The 23540-nt window shown below is 31.4% G+C and overlaps 1 protein-coding gene, 1 long non-coding RNA gene and 1 other non-coding gene across 4 annotated transcripts in view; 1 reads left to right on the forward strand and 2 right to left on the reverse strand.

Moving 5' to 3' along the window:
- Positions 1-23540, forward strand: part of LOC121127621 (uncharacterized) — a 48594-nt gene that overhangs the window by 10243 nt on the left and 14811 nt on the right. The gene's annotated exons all lie outside the window — the stretch shown is intronic.
- On the reverse strand, positions 996-1067 carry TRNAA-UGC (transfer RNA alanine (anticodon UGC)). Its single transcript has one exon. It is a non-coding gene; the product is annotated as a tRNA-Ala (tRNA).
- Positions 11841-14054, reverse strand: LOC121127620 (uncharacterized). 2 transcript variants are annotated; one of them, XM_040723041.2, is made up of 2 exons: positions 13937-14054; positions 11841-13073 (listed from the first exon to the last, which is right to left on the reverse strand). In XM_040723041.2, the coding sequence occupies exons 1-2, from the start codon at positions 13949-13951 to the stop codon at positions 11964-11966; spliced, it is 1125 nt and encodes a 374-aa protein (XP_040578975.1). In that variant the 5' UTR covers positions 13952-14054; the 3' UTR covers positions 11841-11963. The 2 variants fall into 2 exon arrangements, with proteins under 2 accessions (XP_040578975.1, XP_040578976.1); XM_040723042.2 differs by having other exon boundaries at positions 13767-14005.

Below are 23540 nucleotides of genomic sequence, written 5' to 3' on the forward strand. Positions count from 1 at the left end.
CACAATATTTCTGACTCAAGTAACGAAATCTTCACATTAAAGTTAATAGGACTTCAGTTCTAGATAAATTTGTATAGTATGTAGTGTTGGGGTTCGGTCTCAAAATTCTAGTCCGTTCTGAGACTATTATGATTTTTATTGGACGGAACTAATTCGCTTTAGATCATTCCCCTTAGCTCCAAAAAAACAGCCTCGATAGATCTCGTATAATGTTTGGTCTAGACTGATTTTATAGGTGAGTTTTTGATGACGTCATGTATGTTTCGGAAAGGTGAACATCAACCTAGAATGATGCCAGAAGTGAATTGTATTGCATATGTCATATTTGTGCAACTCATAAACCAAGACATGGAAGATAATTGGTCCATACATTGAAACCAAAAAAAAAATCCTCAATTTGAAAAAAATTAAATTTTTTCTCTGGTCTGAACCGAAAGACCGGTCCAAGTCGTTCTAGAAAAAATCACATAAGATGTAAGGTCCCAAGAAATTTGGTCTTGAACTGAGTTTTAACGCCATAACGAAACTGGCCATTTTCAATGAAACTTTTGAAAAGAAACCATTGAAATATATTTTTTGACGTTGATGGGTATACTATGCATAAATTTAAGCATATAAAGAAATAAAAATAATAATTTAGAAATAAAATTGCACAATATGGAAGTAGTAAGTCTATTAAGAGAAGGAACCTGTAGACATGTTAAAAAAATGCATTTATGAATTGTAACATGAGACTGCCTATGTATTGCAGTCTTTAATTATGTTTAAAAATATAGTATATGCTTACAGATATTATATGAAGGACATTATTAAAAGTATGGTATTATTTCATTTAACGCCTAATATTTTATCACATGTAATTAAAACAATAAATGCATAAAATCACGTCATGTTAAGTAGTCTGCTGCAATATGAATTATAATTTATAATACATTTGTGCATAAATAAATGAAAGAAACACTTAACTAACATGAAATTATATTGAAGAAAAAAGTTGGAGATGCCGGGGATCGAACCCGGGGCCTTTCACATGCAAAGCGAACGCGCTACCACTGCGCTACATCCCCGGTTGACAAATATAAAATGATAATTTTAATTTTATATTTGTACAATTTAATTATACATATTTCAGAACTATTTTTAGTTGCTCAAGCAAAAAGTATATAAATAATTAAGTAAATAAAAGTAGAAACAATACGGTACTTGACTTGACAGGAAATGATTCGCCAAAATGCTTGAAATAATAATACCTCTAGCGGACAAAAATAGTAAATTTTGACCAAGATATTTTTTTTCGCTAATAATGACGTTTGCCTTTGATGTGCTACTTGGTTTAATGCTTCAGTTTTCATCGATGGAGAAGATTGTCTGTGTGGAAAGGAAACCTTGGCAACAAAATCTCCCCTGAAGTACCCCTAGCCAGTAGGATTTACTTTGAGTACTCCCTTGAATGTTTGTTTTTGGAAATCTCTCAATCACTTCGGTTCTGCAACGAGTCACGAGAACATCGATTCTGAATTTGAGCTCCTAGTCTCTCTGTTTTCTCTCTCTTTTTTACTTTTTCTTATCTCCTAGCTAGGTCAGTCTATAGACTTTTCTAATGAGATCAATTCAAAAAGAAGGTTTATCCTTGAAATATTATCATGAACGTATCTCAAATTGACAACAATATAGAGCTTTTTTAACAAGACTTTTTTTAAATATATATATTAAAGTTCAGACTTTCAGCTATCCAATGAGATACTTTTGAGCTTTTTGAATATATTTATTTTGAAGCTATGAGACTTTGAATAAAAAAACACTCATTGTCAACTTGAAACAATAACAACTCGAGTAATAAGCATGATACAGAAATTATAGTTTTAGAATATTTTTACACAGTGCTTTACAAAAAGCATTGAACCTTAAAAATATACGGCCTTTTTTTGAAGACCATGAGGCTAGCAGAGAAAAAATATTGCTACATGAATCATCATCAAATATATTTATCATTTTTTTTTTGGCAATGAGGCCTTTGACAAATGGTATTCGGAAAGTTGGCTTTTTGGATTAAGGTTTTAGGCAGAATATCATTTAATTTTAATTAAAAGCAAGGTTGTCACCATAGGGTTTGAGTGGGAGGTGACAAAGAATGAAGATTTTTAATTTAATAAATAACTGTCACGAAATTTTTGTTTTTTATTTATAGTAAAAAAATACAGAAAGACCAATATCTGTATTGGTACCGGAACCAGTACAAAAATATTGGTAGTAGGTCAACAAACTAAATAAATTTATGACTAAGGATTACATTTTTGCTCAGAAAAAAATAAGCAAAAGGAGAATTACGGTATTACAGAATTAAGAACCTTGTTACTATCAGCAGCCTGTCGTATGATTTTGCAAGGAGAAAATGAAATACTGTTATAAAGAGAAGAACCTTCTAAATAAAAAATAACAGTTTACACGTAAAATCATTTAATTTTACTCATTTCACATACAGTCAACTCCGTATAAAGGAAACTAAAAAATTGAGTATATCCGACTTTTTCTTATATCCAAAGTATATGAAAAACAACATTTTTTAGCCATTTATTTAAATAAGTAATTTTGAAACTCCCCATTTCGAGTCAAGTATTCTTTGATTAGATTCTATTTTTGACAGATCATCGATGATTTTTTTGCATATCCTTTAGAAAACGTTTTATGTATCATTATTGATTCAAAAGCAATGTAAATTAAATTTAAAAGGAAAGATAAAGGTAAAAAATGTTGTCCCAGCTTACAATTTGTAACCTAAGAAAGGAAAAATTATCATGGAAATGATTCATTCTCAGGAATTCCTTTGAAGTTTATACTAAAAAAATAGGAGGAAATATGTTTTTTTCTTCATCTCATAAGGGTAACAAAGTTAATTTTAGGTTTCCATTTTTATTTTTTTTTACATACCGACTTCTAATATTATTTTTATGAATAAAAAAAAAAGAGTCATTTCATTAATACAAACAACAACAAAGAAAAATCCTAACAACCGCCATTAACGATATTATTGTTTTGTATTTTTAGTCGTAAAGGTATCAAGCAGCACCGACAAACTTATACCTTTATTGTCAACGGAGCCTGTGTGAAAATATTGATATCTTGACAACAGTAGTACTTACATGACCATATTCAGTTATGAAAGTTATTGAAGTGAAAATTGCTGCTGTAACCTGTAACATTATTCATATTGTGTTTCAAAGTTGTTTATTGAATAATTTATTTAAAAAAATACAATACAAATATTATGTACATTCAAAACAGTCTTTTTCATTCATGGATTGAACGACAAAGATGATCTTATTCACAAATCAAATAGGTATCACCAGCTTAATACAATAGTGGAAAACAAGATAGTACACACTTACATTTAAGTATCTAGATTATAACAATATGTTATCTATAGTAAGCTCCGAAAATGAATTTTAAAAACACTCCTACATTTCAAATTATTCTCCATTATCGATTGAATTAAATGAAATAATATATTATAATAGGTGTAGTAAACAGATGTCCATTATTTTCCAATAGATGCCTTTAGTAATGTGTATCTAGCGTTGTATAACTACGATCAGCTTACACTAAATGACATTAGAAAGATAAGATTGTGTACTTAAAAATATTTTATGTACACTTTTGTGATTGTTTGACTCAGTATTGTTTGAGCGGCCGTTAAAGATAGATACCATCAAAAAGAAAATACGCTATATTTTACATTTTTTCTTATATATATATAGAGGCGAAAACGCAGGCCAGACAGCTGAAAATGTAAAATGTGTTGATGGTCCTGATATTGTAGCAGCTAATTACGGGGAGTTTTGTTTTCGTCGATTCCTTTCCTGCAAATTTGATGTCAAATTTGTACCACGCTCTGGAAGGTCAATTGTGGAAACTGAGGAAAGGATAATGGAAATGTTCGAGTCAAGAAGATAAACATTGATAGAAAAAAAATCCATAAAGTATAATCGTTTTTCTTTTTAGTACCCCTAATATAACTTTTCTAATACTCTTTTATTCTTCGTGAGATTTGTTGATGTCTATTGTATACTCAAACCTTTCTTATGAACTTTAAAAAAAGTATTATCTTCAAACTTCTTTTTATTTTTAAAACTCAATTCTTTTTAAAAAGTATTTTGATGGAGTTTCAATGTATTGAATTTAGTATTCAGTATTATAAAAGTGTTTATATTTTTTGACTCTCTCTATTTGAACACCTACTACAAAAAATATTTTTAAATAAGTTTGTTACTATACACACGTACTCTAATTAAAATTATTTTTGTTTTGATTTAAAAATAGGCAAATATAACTCATGACACGTTAGGCTAATAATGAGTACGACTCAAGTCATTTATCAATGGAGTATTTACAAATAAAAAAAATATTTTCTTGATAACCGGAGATAATTTTTGTTTTAAAGTTTTGTTTATAATTCTAGATAATCATCTTTGGGACTATTGGGCCATCATTAATGATTCATTATTATCAGCAGTTATATTTTCTTTTCTGTGAATTAGACGGAATTAAACATTTTAAAAATTATGTAATTGTTTACCACGCCACTCACTGGTTTAGGAGCTTCTGTTCTAGAGAAATATATTTTGACGAGTCTGTAATTAGTTTTTCTCCAAATGAAATCTGATTTTTGAGGATTTTAGATAGTTTGATATAATATTTGCAACCAGCGATAGGGTGTGTTAATCCCTACCCTCCTCCCAAAAAATTATATTGTTGATCCTAAATGGATCAACAATTAACTATTTGATACATCAATTAATTATTGTAGAATAAATATATTTAAAATTGAAGACGTTTTCATTATATTTTATTCATACATTTTTTCGTTTCCAATTACTTGTTTAATTATGTTTCTACTTTTTTCATTTTTCTTTACCAATATTTATTTTGTTGGTCAAGCATAATGTCGATAGGGATCTTTGATTTTTTGTATTATACAAAATTATCCATTTTTTTAAATTAATCCGAGTTCAAGGGTCGGTATTGATTGCATGATAACGTGGTCATGAGATTTATATTAGTCGTGTATGTTGTTTATTTATACAACTTGGAGGTACTTCCGATTAATTTTTTTTTTTGAAGAAGTCAGTACCAGGTGTGTGGTGGCAAAAATTTATGACCCTACTGTGATTTTATTTCATTACAGCGAGTCTACAAATGTAATTTATCTCCTCTCCACTTATTTGGAACTCAGGCTACTTTAAATCAATTTGCAGTTTTATTTTTGGAATCTAAATAGGTATTATTCCCAGGCTTTTTTCATTGTGTAGATATTATGCCAATTGTATTTGTAAATTTTTGTACAAGTAACAAAACAAATTGCAAAAAAAGCTCTTCTACAAAAACGGCTTAATCATCGTAAATTTAAAATCTTAGACCTGTCTGTGACGGTTATGGCTTTTAAGCCTTCCCAACCATGGAGTCTTTTTAGAATTGATTGGAGTTTAACAACGGGTAATTCAACCAATCAACATTCAGAATTTTTGTGTTAATGAAATAAGGTTAATCCCAAAAAAAATTCAGTCAGAATCTGTTTACAAAAAATCCATCTCATTTAAAGTTAGGTCTATACCAATTCTATAGATGAATTGAAGATAATTGTTGACGTCCGTTATGAATCAAAGTTGTAAACATCGACACAACACCGTCATATGATGTTGAATGTGTTGCATAATTAACACCTATTGCTACAGCTCATAAATATGGATAGAGGAGAAAATATTTCCATAGATTGAGACCTAAACAAATTGGTTCACATATTGAGACCAAAAAGATTGGTTTTTGTTCTACCGTCTGTAGTAATATTGGTATAAATTGGTTTAGAAAATATCAACTTAGACCAAACCAGAAAAATAATACGATCTTTGACCAATTGTGACACTAGTTTTTAATAATTATTCACGAAAAGACACTAGTCTGTTAAATTCTGACCTATATTTGTAATAAATTCATGTTTTCTCTCGTGTCTAAGCATCTTATCAATTCTCATCTTTATATTCTATACTCATAGAAGAAGAAAACGGTAAGGGGAGCGGCTCTACTCCCCACCCTCTCCTCCTTCTGCCTCCCTTATAATCAAGAGGAAGATGAACAAAAATAAAACAAGAAAATGTCTTTCATTGCAATGTGAGTCTTTATTTCTCCATTAATTTTTTTTATACATGAGATGATTTCACTCCAATATGATAAGGATTAAGAAACATTCCTTTTTTCTTCATTTCTGGTTTGAGGGGGCGGGGGGAAGAGGTGGATCCTTTATATGCTCCTTGGTTCTCCTACTATTCATATCTTGTTTATAAATATATCGTGATTTCAATTCTATGACCTCAACTAGGTATTATAATATGAGTAGTAAAAGGTAAATCATTATTTTTCCAATAGATGGCTTTATTAATGTCTATTTCATATTGTATACGTGTGATCCGTTTATGTTACATGCGATTAAAAAGATAAGTTTTTCGTACTAAACATTTTTTCAAACAGTTTTGTGATTTTTTGACAATGTATTTTACGTCAAAAATGAGGACCATCATAAAGAAAATACGTCATATTTTACAGTTTCCCTTCAATAAAGGCGAAAACGTAAGGCAGGAGGCTGCAAATGTAAATAGTGATTCTGGTCCTGATACTGTAACAGACAATCACACGCTCGGTGCTATATGCGCACGCACGCCTGCAATATTTCACAAATACGACTACATTGTTATTTCTTAGATCAAAATATGTTTATTAGAAACATCTTGGAGCACTATATTCAGTGCACCCGGTGACTTGTGGTCAAATACCCACATATATTCCGACAAACAGACAGGCCAATTTTGCTTTATTAATATTAATCATTCTACAATAAACTGTCCAAAAATTTCAAAAGAATAAAACTCATATACATCTTAAAACTTAATATATCTCATAATTTTCTAGTTTTTTTTTTTACAGGATGTAGATACTTTATACGCATAAAATTTATGAAAATTATATAACAGCTGTTTGCTTAATTTTAGGGATACATATGTGTATCTCAAGTTAACAGAATAAAAATAATTTATTTACCTTAAAAAAGTCCCTAAAATTCAACTATAATTTGACCTGAACATCAATAACTTATCAAATTCGTACCTAAATAAATCAAAGCCGATTCATTCCAAAAATGTTAATTTTATGCTCGTAAAATGCATAGATATAATCCCTCAAAATCATAGTTTGAAGTAATTCAATTTTCTATACCAATTTTAAGCAAGTTTGGAGGGTAGAATAGATCTAGGGTCCTTAACCCTTTTTTCTCCAATTTCCCACTTTTTGTGAGGCAACTCACCAACCCGCCTGTGCACCCCCTCCCTTCTCTTTTCCCTGTGAATTCACGAATCTGAACCCTTAGCATACTACCATATCATCACAGCACACAATAAATATAATAACCTTAAAAATATTTACACGCCTGTGTAATTACTTTATAATAGGAGCCCTTTTACCCAACTGTTACACCAAGGAGAGACGTGATAGAAGTGAGTTTGCAAGGAGGTACTATTGACATTTCTAACCTAATAGTTTTGTTACTTTTACCCAAACATGGCCTCTAATACCCCATACATTGGTTGGTTTTGTTATTAAAACCGTCTATAAATGGTTGTGTTTGAAATTTGTTTGAAAATTTGGAAAAATCAGTTGACATTGAAATTCTTGACATTTTGAAGCAGTGGTTCTTTTGTCAGACCGGGTAATCCCCACTTGACAACTCCGTTATTCCCCACCACAGATTAAGAAGAACCACTTGGATAGACAATAGCAAATATATTTTCGAAAATTAAATAAACCAAGCCATATTATGTTAAAAATCAATATCAGAATCCCGACGATTGATAACTAATTCATGACTAAGCAAAAGTTTTCGCTCTATTTATTGTACGCTCCTATATCTTCTAGATAGAAAATATATACATGTCAACTTTTTAAAGAGATGTCGATTACAAAGTTGATACATTTTCAAGTGACTTGGTAAATTAAATCTAAAGATATTTTCGTCTCAACCTTTTCAAATTGAGCATACAACTTATTCAGGATTTATATTAAGACTGTTTAAGATTTTATCTTAATATTATATATAAAAATAATCTGTGAATCACGAATATTTAAATATCATGTAATAAGAATTTTAATCAACATTGAATACATTTACAGATTAACCCTGAGGTTGTTTGAGCGTGGAATGACCCTTATATAAATATTCAATACTTTACTTTGGGGGATTTTTAGCTCCAAAGTCCAAAAATTCAATTAATGGTACTGGAAAACTTTCCCTTTATATCTTGAACTGATAAAACTATTGATGAGACTCGTCATTAATGAAGACAATGAATGAACGAGTTTCTTATTTTAAACCCTATCAATATTATAGACATATATTTTAAGTGAAAGTTTATTTTTATTTGACAAGATTAAAGAACGAATTTAAGCCATATAAAATTTTGAGTAGCAGACAATAAAACTCAAAATGTCATACAACATAACTTCAAAACTGAACTTTGCTATTTTAATACCTGTGATTATTTCATAGATATTTTATTTTCTTTAAAAGGGTGGGAGAAAATTTTTTACCATTTTTTTGTAGACCTTATTTTACTACGTGACTAGTCTGGACCGAAGTTTGCTCTAGTTAAAATTATAAGGGCTTCAAACAAGTCTTGGATTTCTATACCGAAAGGCAACAAAGGTATTTATTTTAATGCCCTATTAAGAAAGAAATCATTTTTTTGAATTTCAAGTCTTGCCTCTAACATTTGATGACTACGTCTAAGAATGAGGGAGAAATATGCTTGAACAAAAGGCAGGTAGGACATTTAACTCATACACATGCATGTATCTTATACAAAAAGTAAATGAAGTCTTTGAACAGACAATGTTTTTAAAATGAAGAAGTTTAATGATAGGGTCCTAAAAAGTAGACAATAAAGAAGTTACGATGAACTGGATTGATATATGTTTATAAAGCATGCTTTTGGAAAAATTGTGTTTTTATTTTACTCGGAAATTGCTTTTTTTTTACAATGTTACCTAGTTCGAACTTTAAAAAAACTATGAAAAGGTGGGATTTTGATTGAAGTAAGACCAATTTAAACGTGGTAAGCAATGGAATTTATATATATTATTGCATTAACATTGATTGAAATTGGTTTGAATACATGAGTTTAAAATCAAATCAATATTACAACTAATCAAGGTAGTAGAATTAAAGATTTGAACTCAAAGTCCCACTAACGTTTCATTAAACTGTGACTTCAAATTTGACTCGTATTCTAGGAATATGACCTGTGAATAACTTTGGTAGGTAATCCATCTAGAACCAAATACCTTTTTTGAAAACATTGGATCCAATAATATATCCTTCAAATCAATAACCGGAGAGTGGTTTTAATTTTGACACCGATTTTTCGATTTGTTTTATCTTTGTTTCGCGGCTTTACCTCCCACCTCATTTTATTTCTTCATGTTTAATTTTGTTTATATAATATTTCGTTAAGAAGAGAAAATAATTGTTTAAGTATATATTTGTATGAAATATAAAGTCATTTTCATTTTGTAAAAATGTGTATTTTTTAGGTTATGTCTAATGAAATTGTCACAACTACTAGAACGTAGAAAGATGATGTGTTATACAAAACTCTCAGGTAAAAGTTAAAAGTATAGTATCGGACCCTTCATCCCCTCTACACAAGAATAGACGGAGATAAAATGAAACATTTTGTTTTGTTACACTTATCTCATAAATTTTGTTTATTTTGTGAAACAAAAAATGTTTCATTTCGTCTTAATTACAAAAATAAAACCTTTAAACGAATATATTTTGTTTTGTCTTGTCTGACAAAATTAAAACTACCGAAGAGATATTGATCTTGAACTTAAAAAAGCTTATCTATATGTATGTATTTATCTGCAAAAGTAAATGAAGGCATTATTGATCGAAGACATAACAAAGTAGTCAATGTAGATTTTGCAGTCGTTTAGCATGTAGTATCTAGCGTTTATACAAGATGCACTGTATATAGTGCTCCCTGATGTATACCATATTCATTAGAAGACACTTTTGCCGAAAACCTTATTGCCAAAAGCCACTTTGCAGAACAGAAACTTTACCGAATAAAATAATTAAGATGTTTGATGATGATTCATGCTCTAATAATATGTAGTTTCCACTCAGGTTACACAATTTTTAAATTCCAATGTTTAATTATTTGCAATGATTAAGTGTTGATTAGTTAATATTTGAAGTATTTTGTTATAAAAATGCGTCAACAGTTGGCTTAAACTACTATTAGAACAAAAGTCATGACAGCTATCCAATAATTAATTAAACAAATAAATTAAAAAGAGACAAATATTTAAAGAAGAAAATAAGTCAATAAATCAATGATTGAGATTAAATGGACAATGCAAATCAATCAATCATTTATACCAAATCTGTTGGAGCTCTTCCGTGTCTGGGCATGTCCTCCTTCTCAAGGTTGTCTTTGACCAAATAATTATCAAGATGTGTTTTACATTGGAGTAATGCAATACTTATTATTGCAACATGAATCATCATCAAATTTAATTATATTTTTTTTGGGCACAAAGTGTTAGTTCGGCAAAGTGGTCATTCCAAAAAGTATCAATTCGGTATAATATCCGTTCGGCAAAATGACATTTGGTAGGGTGGCTTTGAGCAATAAGATTTTTGGCAAAGTATCCTATAACAATTATATTCATATTTTTGTTCCAAAAAATAACACTGTAGTCGTATTAATGAAATATTGCAGGCGTTTTGGATATAGCATTGAGCTTGTATACAGGGTGTACTGCACATAATGCTTCCTTCTATATATCATATACATATTATAAATCTAAGAAATAAAAATGTAAAAAATGAAATATCGTAGGCCTTTTGCATATAGCATCTGTTTTGTTAGTGAGCGCTCTAGAGAATAAGGTACTTCTTGGCTTATTCCTCATCACAACATATTATTATTAGATACTAGCAGTAGTATTCGGCATTCAAAAACAACTTCTGAACGGATCCATGGGTTGGCATTCTGTTTTTCATGAGCAAAATAGCATGCCACTACTCATTCAAAACGTAGAATTGTCTTTATAATGTATTGTTATATGATATTTATATATCAGAGAGCAAAATATACTGCGCACCCTCTAACTGATTTTCATACATACAGATAAAATTTGCTTTATTAATATAGATTAAATTTTTAGTAAACTGATGACGTCCAAAATCAGAAAATGTCCTGAATACTTATTCCACATCATATTAATTACCATCTGAAGATTTGTAAGTGCTGAGCCTGCCCTAATATTATTTACAAGTCACAACCAACATTTTACAGTATGTTTTTTCGCCATGAAGAGTTTTTATTAGAAACTTAATAGAAGGCTTTTAAAATAGCAAAGTCATTTTTCTGAAAGAGAAAATGACTATAAAAAAAAGAAGTTTGACTAGCTGTCAAACTTTTCTTAACATTTGTAAAATGCGAAATAACCTAATACTGAAATATTTAATACTATACTTTGAAAATATGTATTTGAAGAATACCACCAGTCTGAATACAGTTGACTTTAGATTTGAAGCACGTAGTTTTTTTTAACGCAAGAACAATGAGGACCATGATTATTTTTTGTTGTCGATATCAAGGTATTGTGCATTTTTAGATATGTTTTCGCTGTAGATATTTTTCAAAGTCATTTTTTTTTTTTAGAAAATCTAAAAGTACCTTTTTCTCTTTTTTTTTTGTTGGATCATTCTAAATGAATAGAAAAATATATAAGCTGAATATAATTTTTTTAATTAGAATAGATAAAACAATCAGAATGAATTTGGAAACATAATAATAAATAAATAATTTAAACTATTATTTATTTGTTGTACATAGATAGAGATAGATACTTTATTGAGCCATCTTGATGTATGGCTCAGGATCGTATCCAAAAAGCTCATGATCTAATTTATATTTTTCCACTAAGCCTCGCACATTGTCTTTTGTGATCATTGAATAATATTTGGCAACTAGTTTTTGACTTCCATTCTGATCATGCGCATGTGGAAAGGATGTTGTGAAGGAACTTCGAGGAGCCTTTCCGATCCTTTCCAATAGTCTCAAATCTTGAGATAGAGTCTCTAAATGAAGGACAAAGTCGGGTGTTGTGAGGGGTGAACAAAGCGAACATTCTTTCCAAATGGGTGCCCAGTGATAGGAAACTCCTTTATGCCCTGAAATGAATGGATCCTCTGAGCCTTCGATGAGGAAACGTATAAATTCTTTGAATGTAAACTTCAGTTGCTCTCTGGATACAATTTCCGAGTGGGGATGTATTTCTTCCCAGATTCTGAACATGTAAAGATCATTTGTGTAGCGATATGAGTCGTACATATAATTGAGAAAAGAAAGAGAGGAAGAGGAATTAGAGCTGGAAGTTGCAGCTGACAATAATTTGGAACGGAATCCCTTGTTAAATATTTCGTTTGAGCAAATTTTCCAACGTTGATAGGGAATACCCTCTGGATTGCACCAATCCTCAAAAATCATTCTATAAACAGAGACCAAACGCTCCAAAGGATGTCGAACTACGACAATCTTATAAGCCAAAGCAGATTTATCCTTCCAATTAAGGGATGAGTATTTGATAAAGGATTCAACTTCATGTTCAGCCTTCATCTGCCTAGAAAAGATGCCCCATGACTTGGATCCCGTTTTATGTGGAATGCAAACACTCATGGGGACCTTTGGAGTAGGGAAATGAACCACTTCCACTCCCAGAGATCGATGCTCAAATAACACAGCTTTTTCTGGACGAAAAGGATCCGAGTATTTGCGACATTTACTACGAAGGAGTTGAATTCGATCGTCCATTGATTTTATGGAGGAAGTAGATGAGGATGAGAAGAAGGATGTTCTTTGAAGCTGAGGGAGAGACATGCTTAGGGTTAGCCATAGTCCAAATAGACAGAGTGTAGAGAAGGTTTGAGCTTTGCTCATGCTCAATTTCCGTATGAGAATCTGTGAAAAAAGTATTTACTTTATTCTATTTTTTAGAATATCCGTAACAAAAGAGCACATTGTGAGGGAAAAAATGTCGTGAGTAGATTTAAATAATTTGCTTTGGTACATAGAAGTAGAATTAAAAAGTGGTTTGATGAAGGAAGAAAAGAACTCAATTTATGTGAAGAACATTTTTTTTTCTTCACATAACGACCTGACCTTTGAGTTTTGAACTTAATAAAATGGTTCATCTGTTGTTAGACATTGTCTATGAATCCTTCCCTTTCTTTTAAGTCAATTCATTTCCCCCAAAAATAAATAGATGGCAATAATACTAAATCAAATGCCAATATTATTATGATGACCATAAATGTATTCAAAAAATGAGGTCTCTCTGCCAAATCTGTTTCGTTTTATAATGTCGTTTAATGGACATTTGGGACTGAATATTAAGAATAAAGTATGAATTAAATTTTGATTCGGGTGTTTTTTAGAAAATATATTTCGGATCTTGTTCCGTATTTAAAAAATATCATTTCGATATTTTAAATTACAATTTCATTTTACGACCATTTTCAACATGTGCTATTTGTCCCATAAATATATTAAAATATCTTTGGAGAGGGAGTAAAAAGAAAACATGTCCGAGTTCAAAAAGGAATTATATATTTATAACTTTGAATAATACTCCATTCTTAACCATGAACTCACCAAAGCCATAATCAGTAATTCTGTAAGAATGTATTCTTACATTTTTTCAACTAATCACATTTTTATAAATCCTTTGATATCTTAATTAATATCAAAAGACAACACAAATCTCTTAATTACACTACACCTTCAAAAAAATCTTTCTTTAGTTACATTATTGTAGTACACACCTTTCTTGAACTCATTGAAACTACTCTAAAGGCATCACATGCTCGCACTAGATCAAACTTGAAACTACTATTACTTAAAATACTTCATTTTTGTTAAAAAAAATAAAGTATTTCTTCTTCTTCTTATATATATATACATAGATAATAGCCATATTTCGTTAAGAAGGGAAAAAGACCACTGGGAGTGCGCGTTGTTATTGTTTTTTATTCTTAAAATAAAAAATGGAGGAAGGAGATGATTAACTATACTTATAAAAAAAAAAATACTTAGTACAATTATTTTCTATGCGTTAAAAAATGAAAAATGCCATGTCAATTTGATGCTTCGTTTAGCATCTTTTTTCTTCATTATGTAGGTATAATATTTATGTACAAATGTATGTATTTATAAGAGAGAAAAACATGATACGATGATATCCCTCAAGAAATGATGTATTAAAAAAAAAGGAATAATTAATATTCAGAGGCGTCAGTAGGGGCTTAGCTGGTGGGCTGCAACCCTCCCCGAATTAAGGAACTTTTGACTTGGACGAAAAAATGTAGTATTAGAAATTTTTTATGAGTACCAGTCGATTTTTGAAAAAAAGTTCCAAAAAATGTAATTTTTGTGAATACCTATCCATTTTTGAAATTTTTTGAGATCATCTGTGGAATTTTGAATCTTTTTTTTATAAAAAATGAAATTTTTGTAAATATTTGTAGATTTTTTAATTTTTTTTCAAATTTTTTAATTTTTGTGAATAGCTGTGGTATTTTTGAAATTTAAATACGTGTAACTTTTTCCAAAAAAAATAATTTTTAAAATTTTTATATAAAAATTAAATTTTTTTGGATTTTTACAAAAAAGAATACAAAAACAAGACCCCCCAAAAAAAAAAAAAAAAAAAAATATTTTTATATATATAATCCTGCGGGCGCCCCTGCCCTTCATATTTTCAATCTACGTAATTATCTTTTCGTTTTCATGAGCGAAAGAGGGAGAAAAGTTAACAGAGAATTCTTATTCTTAAGGGCGTATAATTTGGCGAGATTTTTTTACTTCAAAATACGAAAAAACATATAAAAACTATTCTGGATTTATACTTGTTATTAGAGTGACCTGCTTATTGGTTAAAAAAGATTATTTTTGAATGTGCTATGATATTTTTTGCAATGTTTCAGATCCGTCATTCTATTAACGATTTAAAGAGGAAAAGTAGTCTTACAGCCTCTAACGTTTAAAATACAACACTTCTTTAATACACCTTTGTCCAATTTCTTATATTTTTATGTTTAACAAAAATACCTTATTGGAAAAAATTCTTTAAAAAAACTGTAAATAAAAAATAAGCAAAGCAAACCGAAAAATAAGAGAATCATAACCAAAAAAATGGAGGAACGCAGAGATGCAATTCTTGAGCTATTCGAGCGTGGAGAATCACCATCAAAGATCTCTTAAGTGATGTGTTGTAACCGCTATACTTTGTATCGGGTGACCACGAGAGGCCCACCAAAAGCTTTAATTAGGTCCAAATTAAGGCCAATGAGGCAAAAAGTATTGGTTGAGGCAGTTAAATACACCAATGAAGCCAGGAAGGCAGACTGACCGTGAATGGTCTTACTCGTGAATTTGACGGCAGCCACACTATATTATATCGCGCTTAGTGAAACAAGACTTAAATCTTCATGCCTACAAGAGAACTCCTTATCAGGGGTTGAAGCCTTTGAGCGTGTAACCCGTTGCAAAATCCTCCTCAACAAGCTTGAAAAGCAACACTCTTGGCCTCTAGCCACTAACCTTATTCTATAATAAGCCCGATCAAATATTTTATGTTAAAAAAAAAAAAAAAAAAAAAAAAAACTGTAAAGAAGTGGCAAATTTTCTAAAATACAGGGATAACCAAGCCACCAATACCTCAACACAGGATCAATATCAAGGTTAAGTAGTCCTTCAATTAATTAATTATACATAATAATTTAATGCCCTCGATCTTTCAAAAATCATTGGCTGTCTTAACTTGTATTTGTATCTATAGATATATGATGTACATACATATACCATATTTAATTTGGTTTAAAAACTATTACTTACCTTTTGGCTTGACTTGAATGCTACCTTTTTCTCCTATTGAAATCATATCTAATATATCAAACATAATTACATGTTTTCGAAGACTTCATAGTCTAATGACTGCCATCAAATCAGACGAGTTCTTGAATAAATAATTGATGATAATTATTATGATTTATTAAAAAAAAAAAAAATATTATGAGACCTCTACACAGAAAAAGAAAACCGTTTTGACTATCACTTTCTAACCGTTAAGTTAATATAATATTACTCATAATCCATCAAAAAAAATAGATGGATAAAAAATAACTATAATTAATTTACTTATAAATAAAGGCTAACAAAACATAGTCAACGTGTTAACGATCCCTCCTAAACTGGGTCGTCAAGCACTTAAAATATCAGTTTAAAGCTATTTATTATCTTGAAAAACAATACAAACATACATAAATAACCTTAATTCTCATTTATGATGTCAACATCTTTTATTTGAGAAGGAAAGTGATTTAACAATTGAGGTCTCCTCTCAATTCTTAAAAAATTATACTTACTTATGCTTCTTTATTTTTTTTAGAGCTCTTAACTAACGCATTGCCATTATGAATGTATACCAGTAATTTAATGGTACCGGGATAACTGACAGATTTAAAACGATACTATACTAAATTGGTAATACAACAATAGAATTTGTACTTAATTATGCGCCACTACGCCATAAAAACATTAAGCCACCAATAAAGTAACCCCTAATCCTGGGAATTGTGATTCTTTTAGGGAACTCAATCACTTGAATCCGTTCAATAATGATTTGTTCAAAAGATTCGTTAACTGAATCAATTCTAAAATATCCTCCTCCACCCCCACATAAAAATAAAATTCAACAATTTTTCTCAATTCATCTATATAATATATAAAAACCTGGATTGAATCCATGTATCAAAAATTTTAAGGATAAATTGTACCGAAAAAATTGTTAACTATTAGCTGCCTTTAAGAATTTGACCAATCCTTATCTCAGAAGGGGCACATGAAATGAATTCGGAGGTAATTTTGCATATATGAGTATCAATTATTAGATATGGACCTCCACTAGGGAGGTCTTAGACTATTGTTCAGATAGACCAGGACACCTACAGTGACCCAATAATAGAGACTAGAAAAAGTAAATGCAGTTATTTTAATATAATTATCCCTCTTCCCAATGTTTCTTTTTCTACGTATCTAATAATTACTTTTATTCCTGGACCCCTGGGAAATCGTCCCCTTCTGTCTTTAATCTTGTTTCACAACTCTCTGGGATAATGTTAGGTTCCAATCGATGATCATTTATCAAAGCTTAGGTATGTTATTAAAAACAAATTGAAAGGTAATATTGGTGAGGGTTTGAAGAAGTTAGCTTGGTCGTCAAAAAATTAAAGTACTACCCTGAAACATTAAAAAAATCCAAGATCCCTATATTTTGATTTATAAAAATCAATTTAGGAACTCATTGTCTGAGCCAGATTACAAAAATCACCTGTTCTTCTACCCCAAACAAGGCCATTTTGAACATTGAGTACTAAGACCCCAAACTATTAAGTCTTACTCTCACTCTAAACAAGAATTTCCCTATAAAGCATCAACAATAACGATTTTTTTCCCCTGTTAAATGTGAGTTCTTATTATTATAAATACATGAAAATAATTCTTTTTTAATATATCGGGATTTCCAAGGGAAAAAGTAATTGATTCAGAATTTTCTAGATGGTAAAACGCCATAAGAATTCGGTATTTCGGGAGAATATCCCTATTCTTAACAGATTTTTCTCTAAATCATAAAAAGAAAAGTTGCGTTGCACTGAACGATTAGATCTTTATAGAAACTCACTATGAATCTGAATAAAGCAAAATAGTTTTAAAATGGAAGAAAGAAGGTAGGAAAACTGTAATAAAATTCAAAGTTAAAATGCATTGTAAGATTTTTTCACTTTAAATACATTTTCGTAATATTTCCCATAAACTTTTTTTCACAAACAAAATTTAAATTTAAAATACAAATACAAATATATAATATGTACTTCAAGAACAAGAATATTAGAAATCAACCGTAGACATTGTTTAAAAATATACATACGTATATTCAAATGTTAAAAAACTTCAAATAAGGATAAGAATGTAAATTAAGTTAGGTAATATATTTTAACGTTGAAAATAAATAAAAAAATGCACATTTGATCTAATTAGTCAATGATATACCTCCTGGTATTTCATATTGTTTAATGATTTGCACAATTTTCTTTTTTATTTATTTTTTTGCAAATATTATACATATAAAAGATATTTTTCTCCTCAAAACTCATTAATGGAAAAAGCCTGAAATCAAATGTTATTTTTAGAAAAAGTTTTCCAAATAGAATTTGAAAGAGAAATTTTTTTGATTGTTCCAAAAATAAAAACATGCTCTTTAAATATCTTCGAAATATATTTTGCAATACTTACTTTATGTTCATGGGGGAAGAGAGAGAGAGAGGGGGGGAGATGAAACAGCAGGTAGATAGATACATACATTCCAATATACATTGGAATATTTACCGGGTGGTCCATAGAAATGTGAACCCTTACTAATTCAAATATTAATTAAAGTTGAGTGATTGAAATTATTTCATCTTTTGATATATTAAAGTATAAGTAATTAGTAACGAAAGAGAAGAAGAAAAAATAACTCTCCAGGACCACCGTCTACGCTGCCAGCAAGTCTAAAACGTTAGAGAAACCTTTGGTCCCCCTGCAGCTCTAACACTAACCCCCTCGATAACTCCTTTTGGGTACATGTCTAGGGGGAGGCCTGCAGTGTCCGTCATCCAAGCACCGAGACCCTCATAGCTACTGTCAGTCAGCACTGGGGCGCACTTTAGTGGGTACTAGGCCTTTACAGTCTGGAAGCTATCGTTGTCGCGAAGGATGGCTACATTAATGATGAGAGCTATGACATGCATCTATTTATAGTATTAATTTTGTTTAAATTCTATTTTTTATTAATAAATTATGTCATGTTGAAGTTTAAAATTGAAAGTGTTCAGTTACTCACACTTGCAATTGGTATTACAAAGGCACAACCCATTCCTTACTTGTATCCAAATTAAAAATTATAGTGTCATGACTTAGTCCAAGCCTTATTATTATTATTTTTTTTCTGTTTGGTCTAGAATGATTTTTCTTAACGGATCTCGACCGATCTCTATACCGAATTATTTAATGTTTTAAGAGTCTCAGACCTGTTTAGAATTTCAAGACCCAATCCCAACATTAGTACCTACATCAATGAAAGATTTTATTGGGGAATCTTAAAATTCAAACGAAGAAATATAAAGATATTCCAAACTGTCGTGTAACTTTTTGAGATATTAGTCCAAAACTATCTTTTTTATAGTGAATGTATTGATAATTAGGAGTAGGCATTTCGGAGAGGGGGAGGAGAAAACTGGAGCGAGACAAATGATACAACTGAAGTAAGACCCTTGTTATGATTTGTGAAGGGGGGAGAGAAAATGAATAACTGACATAAAGAGAAAAACCTTCTACATTTTGTATTTGCACAAATGTAGGGAAAGTGTTTTACAGGATGTCCACGATAAATTAGAGCTACTTTAAACTTCATCCAGATCCATAATGTGGATATTCGGGGTTAAATCATACTAATATCAAAGGTTGCATGAACAATACACTATAACTTCCACCACAATTGTTTTGACAACAAACAAAAGTCATCATGGAACAAGCAAGGAGAGACGCCATCCTCGAATTGGCTCGCGCGGGACACAAGCCCTCTGCTATCTACAAGCTTTTTAACTACCCCAAGACCACGGGGTATCGGGTCTTCAATGCCTGCGAGGTTAAGGGAAAGGTCTGCCACAAGGCCCACAACATGAGAAGTGACCGAATCCGCACTCCCTGCTTCCTTGAAGGCTTCGCCGGGGACTTCCTTGTCCAGGTTGGCCAAGAACCGTGGAGTGAGCAAGCAGCTGGTCTCCAAGGCTGTGAATGAGGCCCTCGGGTACAGTTCATACCGAATGGCCATACAAAACATCCTCACGGCATCCATGAAGGCCACCAGGCTCACCAACGGTAAGCGTCTCCTCAATGACCTGAAGAGCCATGGAGGAAGAATCATCTTCTTCTCCGACGAGAAGAACTGGACTGTCGATAGAAGCTACAACGTCCAGAATGACAGGTGGCTTGCCAAGAAGAGAAAAGATGTCCCTGCGGTCTTCACCACAAAGTTCCCGGCCTCCTGCAGCACTGGTGAGGTGATGCCTCCTTTCTTCTTCAATCCCAAGGAAAGGGTTAACGCGATAAGGCACTGCGAAGTCATGGAGGAGTTCGTCATCCCCTGGATGAAGGATACGGCCGCTAGGAGGGAGTTCATATTGCAACAAGACTCAGCGCCCGAACACATCGCCATGAGGACCACTAACCTCTTCAACTCCCACGACATCACTTTCTGGGATCGCAACACCTAGCCCTCCAACTCACTCGACCTCAATCCGTGTGATTACTACTGGTAGGGGAAGTTGGAGAGGGAGGTGTGCAAGGTCAGCCACAAGAGCATTGCGGCCCTGAAGGGTTCCATTACGAGGGAGTGGAATGCTGTCCATTCTGCGGAAGTCATCAGGGCATACAAATCCTTTAGGGGTAGGATGGAGAAGATGGTGGCTTCTGAGGGATGACATGTTGAGTACATTTATTGTTTAATATTATGTCTAACTTTTTCATATTAACAAATACACTCCAAATTCCATTTTTATCAAGCAGGTTGAATTTTAAGATAGTTCCAATTTATCGTGGACATCCTGTAGTTATACTTTAATATCTAGAGTATGCAATTTAAATCAACTTCATCAAGAAAAACTTGCACATAGTATCAAAAGTATCTTTTTTAAAATTATACTTTATAGTAATAGCAATTATTTTTCAAAATGTTCTCCTTCCATAGCTACCATGGCCTCCAGTCTTGGCCTGAAAGTCTTGCACACCTTGATGTCGTAGTCATTGGACATATAACTCCACTCTTTGTCATCGGAGGTCTTCTGGGAGTCAACATTGTGGTGCGGGACTTTGCAGGCCTTGGTCTCCAAGTTTGGAGGGTAAAAATTGTTAAGGTTTTTCATGGAATCAGCTCAAATTGTAACAGTCTTATGGCTTGATGCTGAGTCTTGTTGTCAACAAGAATCCCCTTCGCAGTAGTTGGGGTTCAACTACGGCTTTACAACCTCTTTCATCCTTGGCCCACCCAGATCCCCTTGAAGTCAAGAATTCTGAACTGACAATCTTGTTGTATCCTCCACTTCCTGGAAAGGCTCTTGACAATGTTAAGGAGCCTCCTGACCTTACCAAAAAGCTCAACGGAGCAATTCACAAAGTCATCTGCCTCTTCGACAGTGTGATGGGCGTGGATAAGATCTGCAATCTATTCCTTTTTTAGTTATATTACCGTGGTTTGTTAACGTATTACAACCAAAAAAAAGAGCGTATGAAAGCTGATAAATTTTGAAACAATTTCTTACTAATAGTTCAACCTCGATTGCATGTAATTATGGTTTGATAGAGCTCTCACTGAGGTGAATCAATTTTTTTACGCACACTGTATATTCATTTTATTTTTTGGTAACTCCACAAACATTTATTAAAGAATGAACAAAAATGAACGGCAGCACCAATAGTTTTTCCCTGTCTAATCTTTAAAATGTTGTTTTTACATATTTATCAAATATGTTGCATTTTTTGTATGCAATCTATGCAGAGGAATGTACATTACCGGAGCTACTGCTTAATTATACACCTACATATGTTCTTACACCTATTATGCATTATGAAAAATAACCAATCGACATTTTTTGAGCTAGATATGTTTGAATTCCAATTGTGTTCTAAGAATTTCTCTACATCGTGCTTTGACTCACAAAAAGAAATTTTGGGAGCCCTGTGGCTTTAAAGTATATATTATTTACACAACTAGTATTGTCAAAAGTATACAGGCAAAATATGGATGTGAAATTTGACATGCCCAAATTCACATTGGATTTTAAAATAACATATTTATATAGAATGATGTAAAAAAGAAAATATTATATCTTTGGGAATAATTTTTACATTTTATTTCGAAGATATACCTGGTAGGTATTATTCAAAAGCAAACCTTGGATACAAGAATTTATTCATTCTTGAATAGCACAACCACTCATTCTTACATGTACAGTTTTCTGTGCTTAAGTCAATAACAACTGACTTCTTGCAAAATTTGAGTCCTTTTTGGTTATATTTGGTGTGATAGTGTCCTTTACAGTTACAAAAATTGTATTTTTGTAACGAAATGGGCCATTTTTAGACATGTTCTACGGTAGAAATTTTGGCTTTTATATAGAAATACAAACCTATAGCTACCCTTTGAATAAAATATTACTAATCAATATCATAAAACAGTATCGAATAAAATGATATGTAGGACATTAATATTATGAAATATTTATGATTATGTCTGTCAGGGTCAATGTAGGACAAAGCAATAAAAATACATAATTGAAAATAACTTTGGATCACATTGAGGTACAGAGCTCAAATTGGTGTCATTATCCAAGTTTAATAAGTTGCTTCATAATGCAAAAATCCAAGGTCAAGATCATTGGTAAAATCCCACAAAAGGTCAAAAACGCATTTATCTTTTTGTAGTACACAATATATATACGAAAATAACATATATTAAAGTATGAATTCAATAGATATCCAATTTAATTCAATTCAACGTTATCTATTTTGACAATAAAATATAGAGAAGAAGTTATAAGAATAACTTCAGCCAGGGTTTACTTTTGATACGAGTACGTTATGTTTGATAAATATGGAGCAAATATTAGGCCCTTTAAATGATTAAAAACAAGGTATACAATATTTAAAATGATTAACCGATTACCAAAAAATATAAAAAGTACAATTTTCGACTCATTTCATTACATTGGGTCAAAATGGCTAATTTTGACCCAAAAATATCCTTTTTCGAATTTAAAATGGCTTGAGAGGCCATAAACTTTGCCAAAGTCAGTCTTTTGGCAGTTTCAAAGAGAAAAAGTTATTTTGCAGGGCTAGAAAAATATCAAGCCAAAAACAGGGCAGTCAAATAATAGGTGTTGTAAAAAGAAGTCCATTAATTCCAAAAGATTGTTTAGTAATGTGTATCTTGCATTGTATAAGTGAAATCAGTTTACGTCAGATGGCGTTATAAATATAAGACTTTGTATATAAAAAAAACTTTTCCAAAAGTTTTGTGATTGTTTAACTCAGTATTGTTTGAGCTCGTTTTAAAGATGACACCACCAAAGAACAAATACGCCATATTTTAAGGTTTTTCATCGATAAAGGCGGAAAAGGAAACAAAGACGTCTGAAAATGTGAAAAGTATTAATGGTCCTTATAATGTAACAGCCAATATGTCCAATTTTGGTTCGCCCATTCCGTAAGTTTTATGTCAAAGATGCACTTGATTGTCATGTAAGCACGGTTTTGATTGCAAAGGAGATAAAC

Source organism: Lepeophtheirus salmonis, chromosome 13, assembly GCF_016086655.4.
Source record: "Lepeophtheirus salmonis chromosome 13, UVic_Lsal_1.4, whole genome shotgun sequence".
Lineage (NCBI taxonomy): Eukaryota > Metazoa > Arthropoda > Copepoda > Siphonostomatoida > Caligidae > Lepeophtheirus > Lepeophtheirus salmonis.